A 15,626-nucleotide genomic window follows, 5' to 3' on the forward strand; every position below is an offset into this window, starting at 1 on the left:
AAAAATCTGAGTTAATAGTATTTACAACCATATTTACATAGCATCATTTTCTCTATCCTCTTTCTTCCCCAGATTTTTGGCCAAGGTAATGTCCCTACTTTTTTTCCTTGCCTAAAAGTATTTGAAGTCAGAAGGCTGGGTTCAACAATCAACAAGCATTTTATTAAGCATCTAATACATGCCAGGCACATTAAATCCTGTTACAGCTACTCTCAGTTCCTTGAGTGACACTATCTGGGGCTCAGATTCTTTATATCTCAAAGAAAGCAATGGAGGTGGCAAGGGATACTGTGGCTTCTCCAGGGATTTGCCATTTAGGGGCTAAGCCAGGTTTCTGTGATTGCATAGAGTCAGAGGAGGAAAGAAGCAAGAGCAGGAATAGCTGATGTGACAGAAATGGTCATCCTTTTAATTCAGACACCTACGGTGCCAGCCCAGCTCAAAGCACGGCATTCTCGGCAGGCAGCCACCTGAGGACAAGTGAAAGAGAGGAATTCCTTTTGGTCTGAAAAATACAGGGCTGAGGGGGGAATCAAGCATGTCTTCAACATAGCAGCCTCCTAGAGCTAGCATCTTTCCAAACTTGAAAGTGACAAGATCAAAGGAAACATACTTTCATGAGAAAGATGGGTAACTCAGGTGAGTCCCCTTACCACTCAGTGAACCTTCCTTTGTAACAAAAAAAGCATTCTGTGTGTGTGTGTGTGTGTGTGTGTCTCTCTCTCTCTCTCTCTCTCTCTCTCTCTCTCTCTCTCTCTCTCTCTCTCTCTCTCTCTCTTTCCACCTCTCTCTCTCCTTCTGTTTCTGTCTCTCCCTCTGTGTCTCTGTCTCTCTCTCCCCAGCCCTTAGCACAGTGCCTTGCATTCGATTTGTGCTTATTAAATGTTAGTGGTGAACAAGGAGTTTTCTGATGAAGAAATCAAAACAATTTCTTTATAGTCATATGAAAAATGCTCTAAATAATTATTGATTAGAAAATGGCAAATTAAAACAACATTGAGATACAATTTTACACTTACCAGATTGGCTAAAATGATAGAAGGGGAAAGTGACAAATGTTGGAGGTGATGTGGAAAAATCAGCACCTTAATTCATTGTTGGTGGATCTGTAAGCTGATCCAACCATTTTGGAGAGCAATCTGGAATCATGCCCAAAGAGTTATTAAACTGCCTATACCCTTTGACCCAGCAATACCACTATTAGGTCTGTTTCCCAAGATGATTAGGGTAAAATGGAAAAGAAACTACATGCTCTAAAATATTTATAGTAGCTCTCTTTGTGGTGGCAAAGAACTGGTAATTTCGGGGATGTCCATCATTTGGGGAATGGCTAAACAAATTGTGGTACATGTTCAAGATGGAACATTACTCTGTTATAACAAGTGATGAGCTCAATGATTTTAGAAAAGCATGGAGAGACCTCCATGAAATAACGAAGAGCAAAATGAGCAGAACCAAGAGATCATAGACAGTAACATCAGTATTGTTTTAAGAACAGCTTTGACTAGCCAAGTCATTCTATTATACATGCCCAAATTAACTGCAAAGATCCTATGAAAGAAGACGCTTTTTGAACCCAGAAAAAGAACTGGCATGTGTATGTATGTACATTATATATGTATATGTATGTGTATATATACATGTATATATGTGCACATACAGATTTGTGTCTAATACTAGCCATCTCAAACTTTTGGGGTGGGGGAAGGGAAAAAGTTACTTGGTAACTTTGTTGTATATTTGAAAGGAATAGCAAGTTGTACATGGTGGATCTGCAATTTCAGGTGCAATCCTGTTTTTCAATCCCACTTTGTTATGGGAATGCTTGTTTTATTTCTTAAGTTCAGAATAAAATGAATACATTTTTTTAAAGTTTAAAAAATAATAAAAATGTTAGTGGAATTGAATTCACAGATTGTGTCTAAGGCCCTAGGGATAAAAAGACATATATATAAAGACACACACACACACACACACACACACACACACACGACCTATAATGAACTATTGGCCAGGGGCAGGTGCATCCCCGCCCCCTCTCCCCCAAAGGCCAGCGTTACACTCAGATTTGGGCGGGAGGGGTCATCTGAAACCTCTGAGCTTGCTGTCAAGGGGAACAGCCAAAATTTCCCACAACAGAGGATCTGGCCCGAGGTCATACACACAATAAACATTAGGGGAGGAACTGGAAAACAGGTCCTTGGCTTCCAGAACTAGGGCTCTTTCCCCCCGCACCACGCTACCGCGTCTTTTTTTTTTTCTTTTCTGAATAAATATTATCCTGATCCGGTACAGCTTTCCTCCTGCCTTCCTTCAATTATGGCCCTTCGGATAGGGTAGGGTGAGGTTGGGGGCTGGGGGGAGAGACAAACCCGCGGCTGGGAATTGAAATACGTTTACATCTCTCATTGTGGTGCTCACTGCTCCCCCTTCCCTGTGAGATGTAGAGAAAACGCTGCCAGGCTAGGGGAAAGAATCTGGAAGCAAAGACCGGAATAAGAAACCAAGTGAAGAGCAGGAGAACTGAAGACCCATCCGGCTTAGGGGTGGGATGTTGGGGGCTGGGGGAGTGGGGAAGCTGCAGGACGCCATCTGCACCGCTCGCTTCATCCGTGCCCATTCTCCACCAGGACTTTGCAGGAGCTAACCGAAAGCATCATATTCGAATGCATAATTGTCTCCGCGAGTATCATTTAAGAGAGGGAGGGTTAAAAAACGGTGGGAGTTTTAAATTTTGTTTGATGGATCATTTTAAAATAAAACTTCAATCTGTTAGAACAGGGTAGAGAAGTTTCTTGTAAGGAACTTGAGAAAGCTGGCGTCCTTAATTTGTAACCGCAACGTGTATGGATGGATGGATGTGTTTGGATGTGATGAATTAGTGTGTGTGTAATATATACAATATATAATATACACACATCGTATATACACTCGTCTGTATGTGTATATAAATGCATATGCATAGATATATACAAATATATCATGCATATATGGATATGGGTACATATGTGCTTGTATGTATGTTTCACATATATACATATTTATATATATATATACACACACCTATTGATACATACACACATTTCCCATCTCACTGGGGAATGGGGGCTGAGCTAGATCTACCTATGAAAAAGCAGATCCCTGGGGAAAAACCGGGAAGCCATACTTTTCTGTTCGTGGGGGAAAGGGATTGATTGCATAGTATTGCCACGGTGCACTAAAGGCGTCCCTCCCCCAGGTCTGGGGGCTCAGTACAGAAGGTACTGGATGGCGCGCAGCTGCAGCAACAGCCGCCGCCGGTGGGGCTGCGGGGATGGAACGTCCAGTCCCGATCTCGCTGGCACGCGCGCGGGAATCAGGGTAAAGTCTGGCGGGCACCAGCCGAGAACAAGCTGGGCCCCAACTGGGCGGGAGGGAGGGATGGCCAGGGTCTCCTTTGCAGCCTAGCACACAGGGCCTTGCAAAAAGAAAAGAGAAGGAAGGGTCGGGAGAGAGAGACAACCCGGGACGTCAGTGGAATGGGCTCGAGAGTGTGTCTGGGACGTGCCCGCCGTCCCCTAAAGGAGTATGCATGTGTGTGTATGCACGGGTGTACGTGTGTGCATGCGTTCGCACACGCCTCCGGCCACCGCCCCTAGGTTGCTGGTGCTGACCGACCACAAGCTCCCGAGTGGGCGGTGCTCTCCCGGGAAGGGGCGGGCCGGAGGTGGGGCGGGCCGCGGGTGGGGCGAGGGCTATATAAGGCGCGGGGCGGGCCGCGCTCTTTTGTCTCTGGCTGCAGCCGTAGGAGCAGAAGGCATAACGAGCCAGGCGCGACCGCGGGCTAGGTGAGCTCGGCCGGGCAGGGTGCGACGGGGCGGGGCGGGGCTCACGGGGACAACCCGCCTGGCCGGCAGACGCAGACCAACCGACGGACACGGCCCGCCAGCCGCCGCGCGCCCCTCCCTCCCGGCCCCAGCGCGCGTGCCCTGTGCAGGAACCGCCGCCGGGGTGTGCGGGGCTGGAGGGCGAGCGGCGGGGCCTGCGGCAGGGGTGGAGGCGGCGGCGGCGGCGGCGGCTGTGGAGCCCTCGGGTTTGTGGCGGCGGCGGCGGGGCTGGGAGATCCTGACTGTGAGCCTTTGGCGCCGTCCTCGGGCTGGGAGACAGGCCCCGGACGGGCGGCGCGGGGTGGGCGTCGGGCGAGCGCGGGGCGGGGGCGCTCCGGGCCGGTCAGCCCCGTCCGTTTGACCCACAGGCTTCTTCAGATCCGAAGATGGCAGACAAGCCCGACCTGGGGGAGATCGCCAGCTTCGACAAGGCCAAGCTCAAAAAGACGGAGACGCAGGAGAAGAACACTCTACCCACCAAAGAGAGTGAGGCCCGGAGCCCCTGGACCGCCCCCGCCGCCCCACCCCGGGCATGGCCCACCCTGGGAGAGACCCCCGGGCTCCCCCCCTACCCGGCCCAGACGCCCAGCCCACCTCCCTCGGGTTTTCCTCTCCAACTTCACCCCTCCCACCTCCCCATGTGCCCACCCCTCCCTCCATTAGGATCCCAGACCTAAATGCATTTTCTGGTTCCGCAGCAATTGAACAAGAGAAGCGGAGTGAAATTTCCTAAATCCCTGGCGAGACATGCACCTTGAAGGGACTCCCCACCCCCTACCCCGGTCCTGGTTTCGAGGGAGCATAGATAGCCACCTGCATTATCCACATTTAAAGGCAAGATGTGCTGGGAAAGAGGGCCGTCGACTTGGGCAGTCACCCCTCCGAGAAGGATTCGTCACTGGACTTGATTTCGAACTGCCACATCTTAACCAGATTACCCTGCAAAGTTATAGAAAGTTATTTGTGTGACTGATGAAAATAAAGATTACATTGTAAAATACTTGGTGTGGCCTCAGTCACTTCCACGGCTATATGCCCTTGGTGGGTATGAGCATGCATACAGCAGACCTCCAACCTTGCTGCCTCCGAGGCAGACCTAGCTCAATGCCGAAAGGAAAGCCCGGAGCAAATGGCTGCCGCCTGAAGGACTCGTTTGATGCGCAGGTGACTTTAAAAATCGAATTCCCTTTATAACAAATTATGTAAAAACGAAGCTTTTTCTCATTACAAGGCCTTCCTGTAACAAACTTGGGGATGGCATGTTTGGACCCTGAGCCTCCCAGCGGTGAGGCGGTCCTGGAGTTTGGTAAAGATGTACTGCCTACCCACGGGAGCAGGCTTTTCGAAATTCTCTGTCTAGTTAACTGACAGAAAACTAAAGCCAAATTAAAATTATGTAATTGAAAATTATGAAATACACTATGTGAAAATATACCCAATTTTCTCGATCCTAAGATACTTAATCAGACATATAGGTGGTTAAACATAATCGGGTTAAGACCCTTGGTGCTGGCCTAACTGCCTCAGATTACGGATGAAAGAACAGATACGAGAATCATCCCAGCCTTCCAGGAGCTGATCGAGAAAGGGGTGAGAGGTAGGTGCCCAGGAGGGGGAGGGCAATGTAACAGGTAAATCCAAGTGTCATGTTGGGCAGTCAAAACCTGAGCGCGTGTGTGTGTGTGGGGGGGGCTCTGTTGCTCAGAGCACTTCCAGTTTTAAAACAGATCCTAGGGAGATGTGAAGAGGGAGTGTGGGCCAAAGAAGGCTTGCAGTAGGAAGTTGGCCAAACAGCCTTGAAGGATGCTGGGGGTTCTGGTGAACATATATGCACAATATAGAAACTTCCTGGGTTGCTGACTTGCTCTGTGCTGGAGGAATGGGATGTATATAAAGAACTGAGCAAGGCACCCTGTGAGAGAACAAAAGGGAAAGTTATGTTCTGGAACTGAGTTTCCCCTTGAAGCTTAAAAGGTTGGGAAAAGAGCAACAGAGATGTGGGGGGTGGGGGGAGGGAGCACTGCATTTGGAGTCAGAAAGCCTAGGTTCAAATCCTGCCTGCTACTTATTACTATATGATCTTGGGTAAGTCATCTGTCTCACTGGGTGTGAATTTCAAAAGCAAAAGGATGAGGTATTAAATGTCTTCTGAGGTCCCTTCCAGTTTCAAATCTGTTCATCTTAAGAAATACTACTTGGCACAAATAAAGGTAAGAGAGGGGGGAAGAAACCTATGGAGATAGTTACCCCAAGAAGCTAAAAAGAAAGGTTTAGAGAAGTCCACCAATGAGCGAAAACTTCACGTTGCAGCTAGTGATATTGGGGTGGGGGAACCTCCATCTTAACTGTTTGACCATGTCCTCCCCACAATGGTCTCTTGGAGCTATTAGCTGGGCCCCACATCTCTCCAGGGTAAAAATTTTTAAGAATTTGTCATGAAAAGGTGGGACCATGGCCATTTAAGGTCATGGAGACAGATGAATAAACAAGTATTAAGTGTCTACTATGTGCCAGGTACTGAGCCAGGCCCTGGAGATCACAGGCAGAGAAGAGATCCTCCCTTCACCAAACTTACATTCTGCTTATGAAGACATGTAGCATACAGTATCTTCTCCATAAGGCCTTTTTTGATCCACCCCTCTCCAAATTATGCTTATGAATTTGGGGTTTTTTTAAAATATGTAATACAATGTAGGTAGACATTATGAAGTCTGGACGAAATCATGGCTGAGTGTGGTAGGGGGCCCAGTAATCTACAAAACTGATCACATGCTTTTTGGTGAGGCAATCAGGGTTAAGTGACTTGCCCAGGGTCACACAGCTAGTAAGTGTCAAGTATCTGAGGCAGAATTTGAACTCATGTCCTCCTGACTCCAAGGCTGGAGCTCTGTCCACTGCATCACCAAACTGTCCCAATCACATAAATATTTAATCCACACAAGCACCCTATAAATGTGAGGATTAAATAGGAAACAGTATTAGAGCAGGTCAATGACTGACCCAGCTTGCACAGGTAATGGGGGACCCTGGACTACAACCCAGGTGTTATTTTGTGGGGGGCAGAGTTTGAAATACATTGTCCAGCTATTTACAGTAGAATCTCAGACATGCAGAATTGAACTAGATGCAGCGCTTCTTAAACTGCGGGTCTCAACCCCATTTGGCAACAGTAAAAGGTTTCTGAATGCACAACGACCAAAAATTAATTTAATTAATTAATTAAAAATCAAACCAGTAATGAATCCAAGGTGTTTCTGGCAGGGTGTAATTGAAAGGATTACTTACTGCACAGTTTCAGTTTAGTTTTGGATCTCAAGATACAATGACACGTACTCAGTGTAAACTTAACAAATAATCACGTTTATTTTACAATGATTAATAATGATTAAAGCAAAACACACATAAAGATGAGAAAAACATTCAATATAATAAGTAATGATCAAAATAAAGAAAAGGGGAAATAAGAAAAGAAAGGATACACACTCACTGACCAGGCGAGCTCATACCTACTAGACTGGGGAGACTGAAAAGACGGCCAAGAGGTCAGGTCAGGGAAGCAATGGGGCAGAGTCCCGCTCCAACTCAACAGAAGCTGTGCACAAGTTCTGCTTCTGAACACAACAGAGATTCAGTGTCCCTATCTCTGACATCAAAGTACTCCAAAAATCCCCTTCCAAATGACCCCTTTTATATCCGTGTAAACCAGGGGAAAACAATTTTGATATTTTGTTTTGTATCCTTGGAGAGCACTCAGGTCCAGGGCATGCAAACATTCTAACAAAGGCTGGAGCTTGATCAAATCTCCAAATACCTGTTTGTTGTGTAATTGTCCAAGGAGTGATCAATGCCTTGGACAATTTCATGGTTTTCTCAAGAAAAACGTCAGGGGCAGCTAAGTGGCTCAGTGGATAGAGCACTGGCCCTGAAATCAAGAAGACCTGAGTTCAAATCCTGCCTCAGACCAAACACTGGACACTTACTAGCTGCGTGACCCTGGGCAAGTCACTTAACCCCAATCACCTAAAAAAAAAAAAAAGAATATCAAGAAAAAAATGTGAGATAAATTGGTTTCTTGGGTAACATGGTTTGTTACTTAATGTTCCAGTCTCCTTGATCCCGGCCATACTTTGGTAACTCCCCTTTATCTTTATGTCAGGTCACAAGGCGGTTACACCAGTTACACAGGGGGCTGGGGAGGATCTATCCTCCTCAGTTTCCCTTACACAGTGCTTGCCCAATTGGAGAACTTCACTACAGCCTTGGTTCTGAATTTTGCACTACCCATGCCCTCGGGCCATGCAATGCCAACAAAAGGGGTTGGGAATGGAAAAAGTTTGAGGCCCTGGACTAGAGGATGTTGCTAATGCTTAGGATGGGCAGCTGGAGGCTCAGTGGATAGAGCGTTGGGCTTGAAGGCAGAAAGACTGAAGTCCAAATCCAGCTTTAGACACCTATGAGATCTATGACCCTGAGCAAGTCACTTAACCCTGTTTGCCCCAGTTCCTCATCTGTTAAAATGAGCCTGGAGAAGGAAATGGCAAGCCATTCCTGTATGTCTGCCAAGAAAACCTTGTGGATTGTACTGGCACGGTCCATGGGGTCATGAAGAGTCAGACATGATGGAAGACAGCAAAGCTTAAGGCAACAGTGAGCAAAGCATAATTTCAGAAGTCCTAGAAATAAATGTTTAGGACATTTTAATCAAGAAATGTTTACTCAGCACAGAGAATAGCGGTAATAATATAATCAAGAATGCGGTAAATATAGACAACTCCTTCACTAAGAAGCATAAGACTGGGGAAGGAATGAAAAGATGGAAAGATGAGCCCCATCAGGACTTTTATAGAGCAAGGCTTCAAAGGAGGAAGGCTCCTGGAGTGAGTGGACTGGAGTCAAGAAAAGCTCTTGGGGAAGAGGGCTGATTTCTGCCAAAGTTGAGTCAATTCTGCGCTGTAATGAGCAGGCAGGTCTGCTTGGCTGACACAAACAACAGGCAGTGGTGTCCTCAGACACTGTTGAAGACGCATTCTTCTAGCTGGTGAGCAGAACAGATGGGAGCAGGGGAAAAGTAGAGGCATGGAGGGAGAACTTCTAAAAGGTGATTGGAGATGACGGGATGAAGACTTAGATCAGAGGTTCCCAAAGTGGGCGATACTGCCTCCTAGCAGGCACTGGAACAATCCAGGGGGCAGTAGTAGCCTTGGGTGCCACTGGGGGTCATTGAATAAAAACAAGGAGGCAGTTGGAAACATACGGAAAGAAGAGAAGACAAACTTTAGAAAAACCCTTCATACCTGTTTTATTTGTTGTGTAATAGAGTCAAAATAATAGTGATTACATTATTTTCCAAATAAACACATAAAATGCAAGTTATAGCTCATCAGTGGTCAGGTCCACCGACAGGTCTTAACAAGCAAGTGTCGGCAGGCAGTGTCTAGTGCATTGTCAGGAAGTCCTGGCAAGAATATGTGTATGTAGTGATTTGTTTACAATATAATAACATACAGTTACATGATGCAATATTGCATCATCAAAATTTCAGTGCAGAAAAAGACACTTTACGACAAATTATTAAATTTAAGATGTATCATTTTTTAAAATGTATTTTATATTTTTTGAAATGATGCAAATTTCAAAAAAGAAAGTTAAAGGGTTAAAGAAAGTAGATTTCCAGGGGGGAGCACTGAGTAATTTTTTTTAAAAGGGGGGCAGTAGGTCAAATAAGTTTAGGAACCTCTAGTCTTCATGAATGTGGTAGGTGTAGAAATTAAGAGGAAGGGACCAATCAGAAAACAGAGAAGGAAGCAGCCGTGTGTTTCATGGAAAGAGTTCTGGATTTAGCATCCAGGAACTGACATCCTAGCAATACCATTTACCACATGTAGAACACTGGACAGATCACAGATTCCAGAAATGGAAGACCTCAGCAGTCATCAATCCTGACTCCCATTCTTGCTACTGTGGTGACTGGGTAAGTCCTTAAATATCCCTGGGCCTCAGTCTCCTCAACTGTAAAATGAGAGGGTTGCACTAAGTGGTCTCTAAGCTCTCTTCTCATTCCATTTCTATGATCCTCATCAAACCCATTCCTAAGAGGAATCTTTTCTATATAAACTGACAAGTGGCTATCTGGCCTCTGCTTGAAGTCCACCCAAAAGGGGAAATCCACTATCTTGAGAGAAAGCCCATTCCAAGTCTGGACAGCTGATTGTTAGGGAGGTTTTCCCAGCAGTAGACTTGCTTCTTTTCAATTTCCACCCATTGCTTGAGGGTCTGACCTCTAGGGCCACACAGAACAAGTCTATGGCTTCCTCCCGAACTCTGCTCAAATCCCACCTTCTGTAGAAGGGCTTCCAGGTCCCCTCCAGCCCCCCTCCAGGGTTTGTGCCTTCTTCCCTTGGGGATTCCCTTTCATTTACACTGTGTACGTCACTCTGTACATCACATAGTTGCTAACATGTCCTCCCTATTCAAATCTGAACTCTTGAAGATCAGAGATCATGTGTTTTGCCTTTCTTTTGCCTTTCCCTAGTCCAAAAACTTGGACATAGCCTGTCCAGGCTTCTCTTCCAAATTCCTGTCAGTCCTGCTTCAAGATGGCCCAGCCTCACTTAGCTTTGGGATAACTTTCCCACACACCTTGACCTGCCTTCTTATCCCAATGGCCCACCTGCTCTTTGGCCTGGATTTCTTTCTTTCCTCCTCTACCACTCAGCACTTTTGAATTCAGTCATTTCGTGCATGAAAATCCATTCTTACATAACTAACTCATTTTCTATATTCAACACATTTTTTTGGTCATGATTTTTCCTGTAGAACGTAGACAACTGGAAACACATGCCTTGAGAAAAGGATCGAAGATTTGGAGCTAGCAGGGACCTGCCAGTACCATTCCTCATTTTTGAGATGAGGACACTGAGGTGGTGAAGTCATGGCATACGAGGTGTGAGCATCAGAGATAAGATTTTAACTCAGGTCCAGATACAGATAGTGACTGAAACCTTGGGAGCAAATGACTTCTTTTTTTTTTTTTGCAAGGCAATTGGGGTTAAGTGACTTGCCCAGGGTCACACAGCTAGTAAGTGTTAAGTATCTAAGGCCGGATTTGAACCCAGCTCCTGTTGACTCCAAGGCCGGAGCTGTATTCACTGCGCCACCTACCTACCCCAGCAAATGACGTTTTCAAGAGAGTGTAGGGGAAGAAGGGCAGGCAGTTTGAGTCTGAGCCTTAGATTACATCTAGTAATGGCCATAGGAAAGAAAGGAAGTCAAAAGCAAAAACGATTCAACAGATTCATTTGAGTACCTACTAGCACCAAGATGGTTGCAAAGATGAGTAATACCAAGCCCTTGCCTTCAGGGAGTTTATACTCAAGCAGGTAGGAATAATTTGCTCACACAAATCAACATAACACAAAGGAGTGTGTGTGAGAGTGTGTGTGTGTGTGTGTGTGTGTGTATGAGTGCAGTATTAAGAAATGTACAAGGAGGGGCAGCTAGGTGGCACAGTGGATAGAGCACTGGCCCTGAAATCAAGAGGACCTGAGTTCAAATCCTGCCTCAGACCAAACACTTGACACTTACTAGCTGCGTGACCCTGGGCAAGTCACTTAACCCCAATCACCTAAAAAAAGAAAAAATAAAATAAAATTTTTTTAAAAAGAGATGTACAAGGCACCATGCAAATTAAAAGGATGAAAAGCATCACTTAGGGGCATAGATTTCAAGCCAGAAAGGACCTTAGAGATCTGGTCCAACCTTCTTATTTTATAAGCAATGGGGAGGCTGGGGTTGGGTAATTCTTCTAATGCTGTTGCTCCCAGTCCTCATTCTGGTTTGTTCTTTGAAATATTGCCACCAGTGATTAGCCATTGCTATCTGTCCTCCATATCATTGATAACCAATTCACATTGATTCACCTTTATCAAGAGATATTTACTTTAAAAGATACAACAAAAGACAAAGAGCAAAGATCTTCAAAACCAGAGGCTCCCCTCGAAGATGCCTTCCGTCTCTTGTAAGCTGGTCACTATGTGGCATTGCTACTGGCCTGTCACTCTCCTACCCACAGGACAGGTGTCTGAATAGACTTGGTGCTGACTCGTGAAGGGTAGCTCCTTCAGGCTGTGCCGGCTTCACACCCTGCTCTGCTCTATCAGTCTCTTAACTCCTTGCCATGAACTCCTGCCACTAGACTTCTGATGCATCCTCTGACTTTTCAGGTCAGCTCACAAGGTTGTAGCCACATCCATTTGTGTATTCCATCTTGTCATTCATTCACCTGAAACCATAAAAGAAGAAATGCAAGGAGGAAGAGCAGCAGAGGTGCTGTGTGTTCTCAGTGCCAGGTTAGCCGGGGGTGGGGCTGGTAGCTGCCTGGCTCTCTGCTTGGAAGCTTGCCTCACTCATCACCGTGAGTGAGAGAGAGTTCCTCCATTGGAGCCTTTTGTATGCATATTCAGGTCTGGCTCAGCAATTAATAGGCCTTTTCTTTATCAGGAAACAGTCACAACATACCTGTGCATGTTTTAAATCGGGAGCATTACACATTTATGTTCATCTCCAGAAACAGGCTCACTGACTGCCCTGGGTGGGTTGGCAGCAAGCAGACCCTCCTTCCCCTTCCAGCACCGCCCTGCCCCCACCCCGCCCAGTAGATACTCTAAGGACAAGGGAAATGATGTGTCCAAACTCACGCAAAGGATAAGCAGACCTGAACTTGAACTTTGGTTCTCTGCCTTCCAATCCAATGCCCTCTGGCGGACCTCGAGAAAAATCCCAGAGGAAACTGCATTTGAACTGGCTCTTGGAGCACAGTAAGAGAACCAGAAGACGCCAAGTCTAGAATGAAGTCTAGAATCCAAGTCTAGAAACCAAGAATGGGGTGGACAGCAATAGGATAGAAATAAAGAGATGAAAAAAGGTAATTAACAAGCAAACAACACTGAATTTGGTTAGGGAGAAATCACTTGTGAAATCACAGACATTCTGAGGACCTGCTACCTCTGAGACCCCAAGCGGGCATATTGGCTCCACTTAACAACCGTTTATTAACTGCTCCCTGCATGTGAGGCACTAGAAATGCAAAACTAAGTCCCCATCCTCAAGGAGCTTGTGAGCTACCTGTCTAACACTGGGCAAGTCACTTCAGCTCTCTAGGGCTCGACTGTAAAATGAGGACATTGAACTAGGTGGGTGAACCCCCTCCCCCAACCCCTAAATCTATGATCCTATCTAAGGAAAAGTGGATGGCAAAGGAAAGGACGGAAGAAAGAGGGCCTAGGAATGGGATAGAATTTGGGCTAGCTTCGAGCAATGGGTGTTTCAGTCATGCTTATAGGAAATCTGGAAACTCAAGAAGTCAGAGCGTTAAGTTTTACTTTTGTTGTTATTGTTCAGTTGTTTTTTCAGTCATGTCTGACTCTTTGTGGCCCCATTTGGGGTTTTCTTGGCAAAGATACTAGAGTGGTTTCCTTCTCCAACTCATTTGATAGATGAGGAAACTGAGGCAAAGGTTAAGTGACTTGCCCAGGGTCACACAGCTAGCAAGTTTCTGAGGCCAGATTTGAACTCAGAAAGATGAGTCTTCCTGACTCCAGGCCCAGCATTCTGTCCACTGTGCCACTTAGTTACCCCATTGAATTGTACTAGTGATTATTATCATTTGAATTATTGTATTATATAATTTTATATTGTAATTATATAAATAGAATATTATAGTGATCCTAGTAATTATAATAATAGTAATTATATATTAAAGAACTGCTGTTGAACCCCAGGGTTTAGGGTACTGCATCTGCTTCCTTCCTCTAAGGGACCCCTCTGCTCTGGACTTACACACTAGATTCAGTGTTGGATAGTGAGAGAAAGGGATAGGCTTCCATTTCTCTTACTCTTTGGCTCATTATAGCCCTGACCGCAGTATCTCTGGAAAAAAGTACTTAAACCTTACGTTGTGGCTCATATCCACATTGACAAAATGGGGAGTTAAAAGTATACAATGAGGGGCAGCTAGGTGGCACAGTGGATAGAGCACCAGCCCTGGATTCAGGAGGACCTGAGTTCAAATCTGACCTGAGACACATAACACTTACTAGCTATGTGACCCTGGGCAAGTCACTTAACCCCATTGCCTAGCCAAAAAAAAAAAAGTATACAATGTACAGTGTAAACCAAATATAGCACAGGTATTTAGTTTCTACATAAAAGCAGACACAAAAAAATAAAAATAAAAAAATAATAAAAAGCGGACACAGATTCACAACATACATTGACAAAATAAACCAAAACAGGAATCAGTGACTTAACCTATAACTACTGTTAGAACCCCTCGGAAGGCTAATATTGAAACATCCTCAGAACATACAGTGGTTTTCAGGTTGCTGTCTAGTGGAAAGGGGTTTGACACAGATAGAGACCCCATCAACTTGCTCAGGCGGCATGGTCTGACGTAGCATCACCTGGAGGACTCTAGGGAGCTGTTTGACATAGGAGAGAACCTGATCTTGTGTAGACACTCCACCTAGCTTGACACATAATTGGGAAGAGTTTTTTCCATTATGCTGTAGTCAGAGCTGTCAGAATCCTCAAAAGGACCAGCCCCAGCTCTGGCCATCTCTTGGCAGCATTTGCAGCTGGAAGACAAGGCGCCCAATGAGGTATCATGCTTCAAGGCACAGGGCTATGAGGCCTTCTCTCTCCCTCTGAGGCTCTATGGCCCCCAAGAATTCAGGCCTCCTTGGTCTGTTCATGAATTCTCTTATTTTCTATGGGTACGGAGTAGAGTCTCTGATCTTGGCTTACAAGATCTTGTGAGCCAGGGGGATCTGGAAGTCTAAATATAGGTTGGGTTTGGCAGCCTGTGAGAATGGCTTCCCCAAGAAGCAAGAAGCAGTCTTTGGAAATGACCTTCTGGACTAATTTGGTGGGACTAATGCTGTGTAGGAATAGAGCTTAGTGACATGCTCAATCTTTCCTAGAGACCCTCTGGACCCCTCGGACCCATGAGGTTGTCTCCAGGTTTGGACACAACCATCTCAAGAACAGTGTTCAGTTGGTCACTTACTCAGAAAAGGAAACACAGAGTGGATAAGGCAGGCAAGGGCCAAGACACACAGCTTGCCAAGGAAGGAAGGAAGGAAGGAAGGAAGGAAGGAAGGAAGGAAGGAAGGAAGGAAGGAAGGAAGGAAGGAGGAAGGAAGGAAGGAAGGAAGAAGGAAACATTTATTAAGCATTACTATGTTCCAGGCACTGTGCTAAGGTATGGTGATACAAATACAAGCAAAAAGAAAGACAATCCCTGCCCTCAAGGAGCTTACATTCTAATGTGGGAAAACAGCACAGAAAAGGAAGCTGGAAAATGGGGGTTGGGGGAGGGGAGGGGAGGATTGGAAGAAGAATGAAGGTACTTGTTTCAGGAAGCATGGTTTTGAAGTCTAGACATCAAGAATAGGACCAGAAGGGCAATGAAGACCAGCTTGGAACCTTCCACGATACTGAGGCTCCAGAAAGAGTTCTGCAATGGGAGAAGAGGGTGGGCCTTTTAGAGGGACATGATAGGTTGAAGGCCAGAGGGGTAGCTGAATGTGTCTAGTGGAGTTCATGTTCCACACAGGAGCAGCTGTCCAGTGGGAGGAAAGCTAGTAACAGAGAATACTATTTACCATGCAAGAGAGTCAAAACAAACAAGGAAGAAGGAAACACTTTCTTCTTTTTTGAAGGTCCACTGGACCACTGGATTTTCTGGCACCACAGCTAATG

General features: G+C 45.7%; 1 protein-coding gene and 1 long non-coding RNA gene across 4 annotated transcripts; one reads left to right on the forward strand and one right to left on the reverse strand.

The window, feature by feature from the left end:
• The first annotated feature begins 3,732 nt into the window (after nt 1–3,732).
• TMSB10 (thymosin beta 10) lies at nt 3,733–4,866 on the forward strand. 3 transcript variants are annotated; one of them, XM_020969493.2, is made up of 3 exons: nt 3,733–3,827; nt 4,235–4,352; nt 4,565–4,866. In XM_020969493.2, the coding sequence occupies exons 2-3, from the start codon at nt 4,253–4,255 to the stop codon at nt 4,597–4,599; spliced, it is 135 nt and encodes a 44-aa protein (XP_020825152.1). In that variant the 5' UTR covers nt 3,733–3,827; nt 4,235–4,252; the 3' UTR covers nt 4,600–4,866. The 3 variants fall into 3 exon arrangements, with proteins under 3 accessions (XP_020825152.1, XP_020825153.1, XP_020825155.1); XM_020969494.2 differs by lacking the exon at nt 3,733–3,827 and adding an exon at nt 3,998–4,072; XM_020969496.2 differs by lacking the exon at nt 3,733–3,827 and adding an exon at nt 4,087–4,110.
• Nucleotides 4,867–7,205: 2,339 nt separating this feature from the next.
• Nucleotides 7,206–15,064, reverse strand: LOC144455729 (uncharacterized). The gene is made up of 2 exons (XR_013484427.1): nt 14,233–15,064; nt 7,206–12,147 (listed from the first exon to the last, which is right to left on the reverse strand). It is a non-coding gene; the product is annotated as an uncharacterized LOC144455729 (long non-coding RNA).
• Between the last annotated feature and the right edge of the window lie 562 nt (nt 15,065–15,626).

The sequence above is a fragment of the Phascolarctos cinereus genome, unplaced genomic scaffold (genome assembly GCF_003287225.1).
Source record: "Phascolarctos cinereus isolate Bilbo 61053 unplaced genomic scaffold, phaCin_HiC Scaffold_2;HRSCAF=192, whole genome shotgun sequence".
Taxonomy (NCBI): domain Eukaryota; kingdom Metazoa; phylum Chordata; class Mammalia; order Diprotodontia; family Phascolarctidae; genus Phascolarctos; species Phascolarctos cinereus.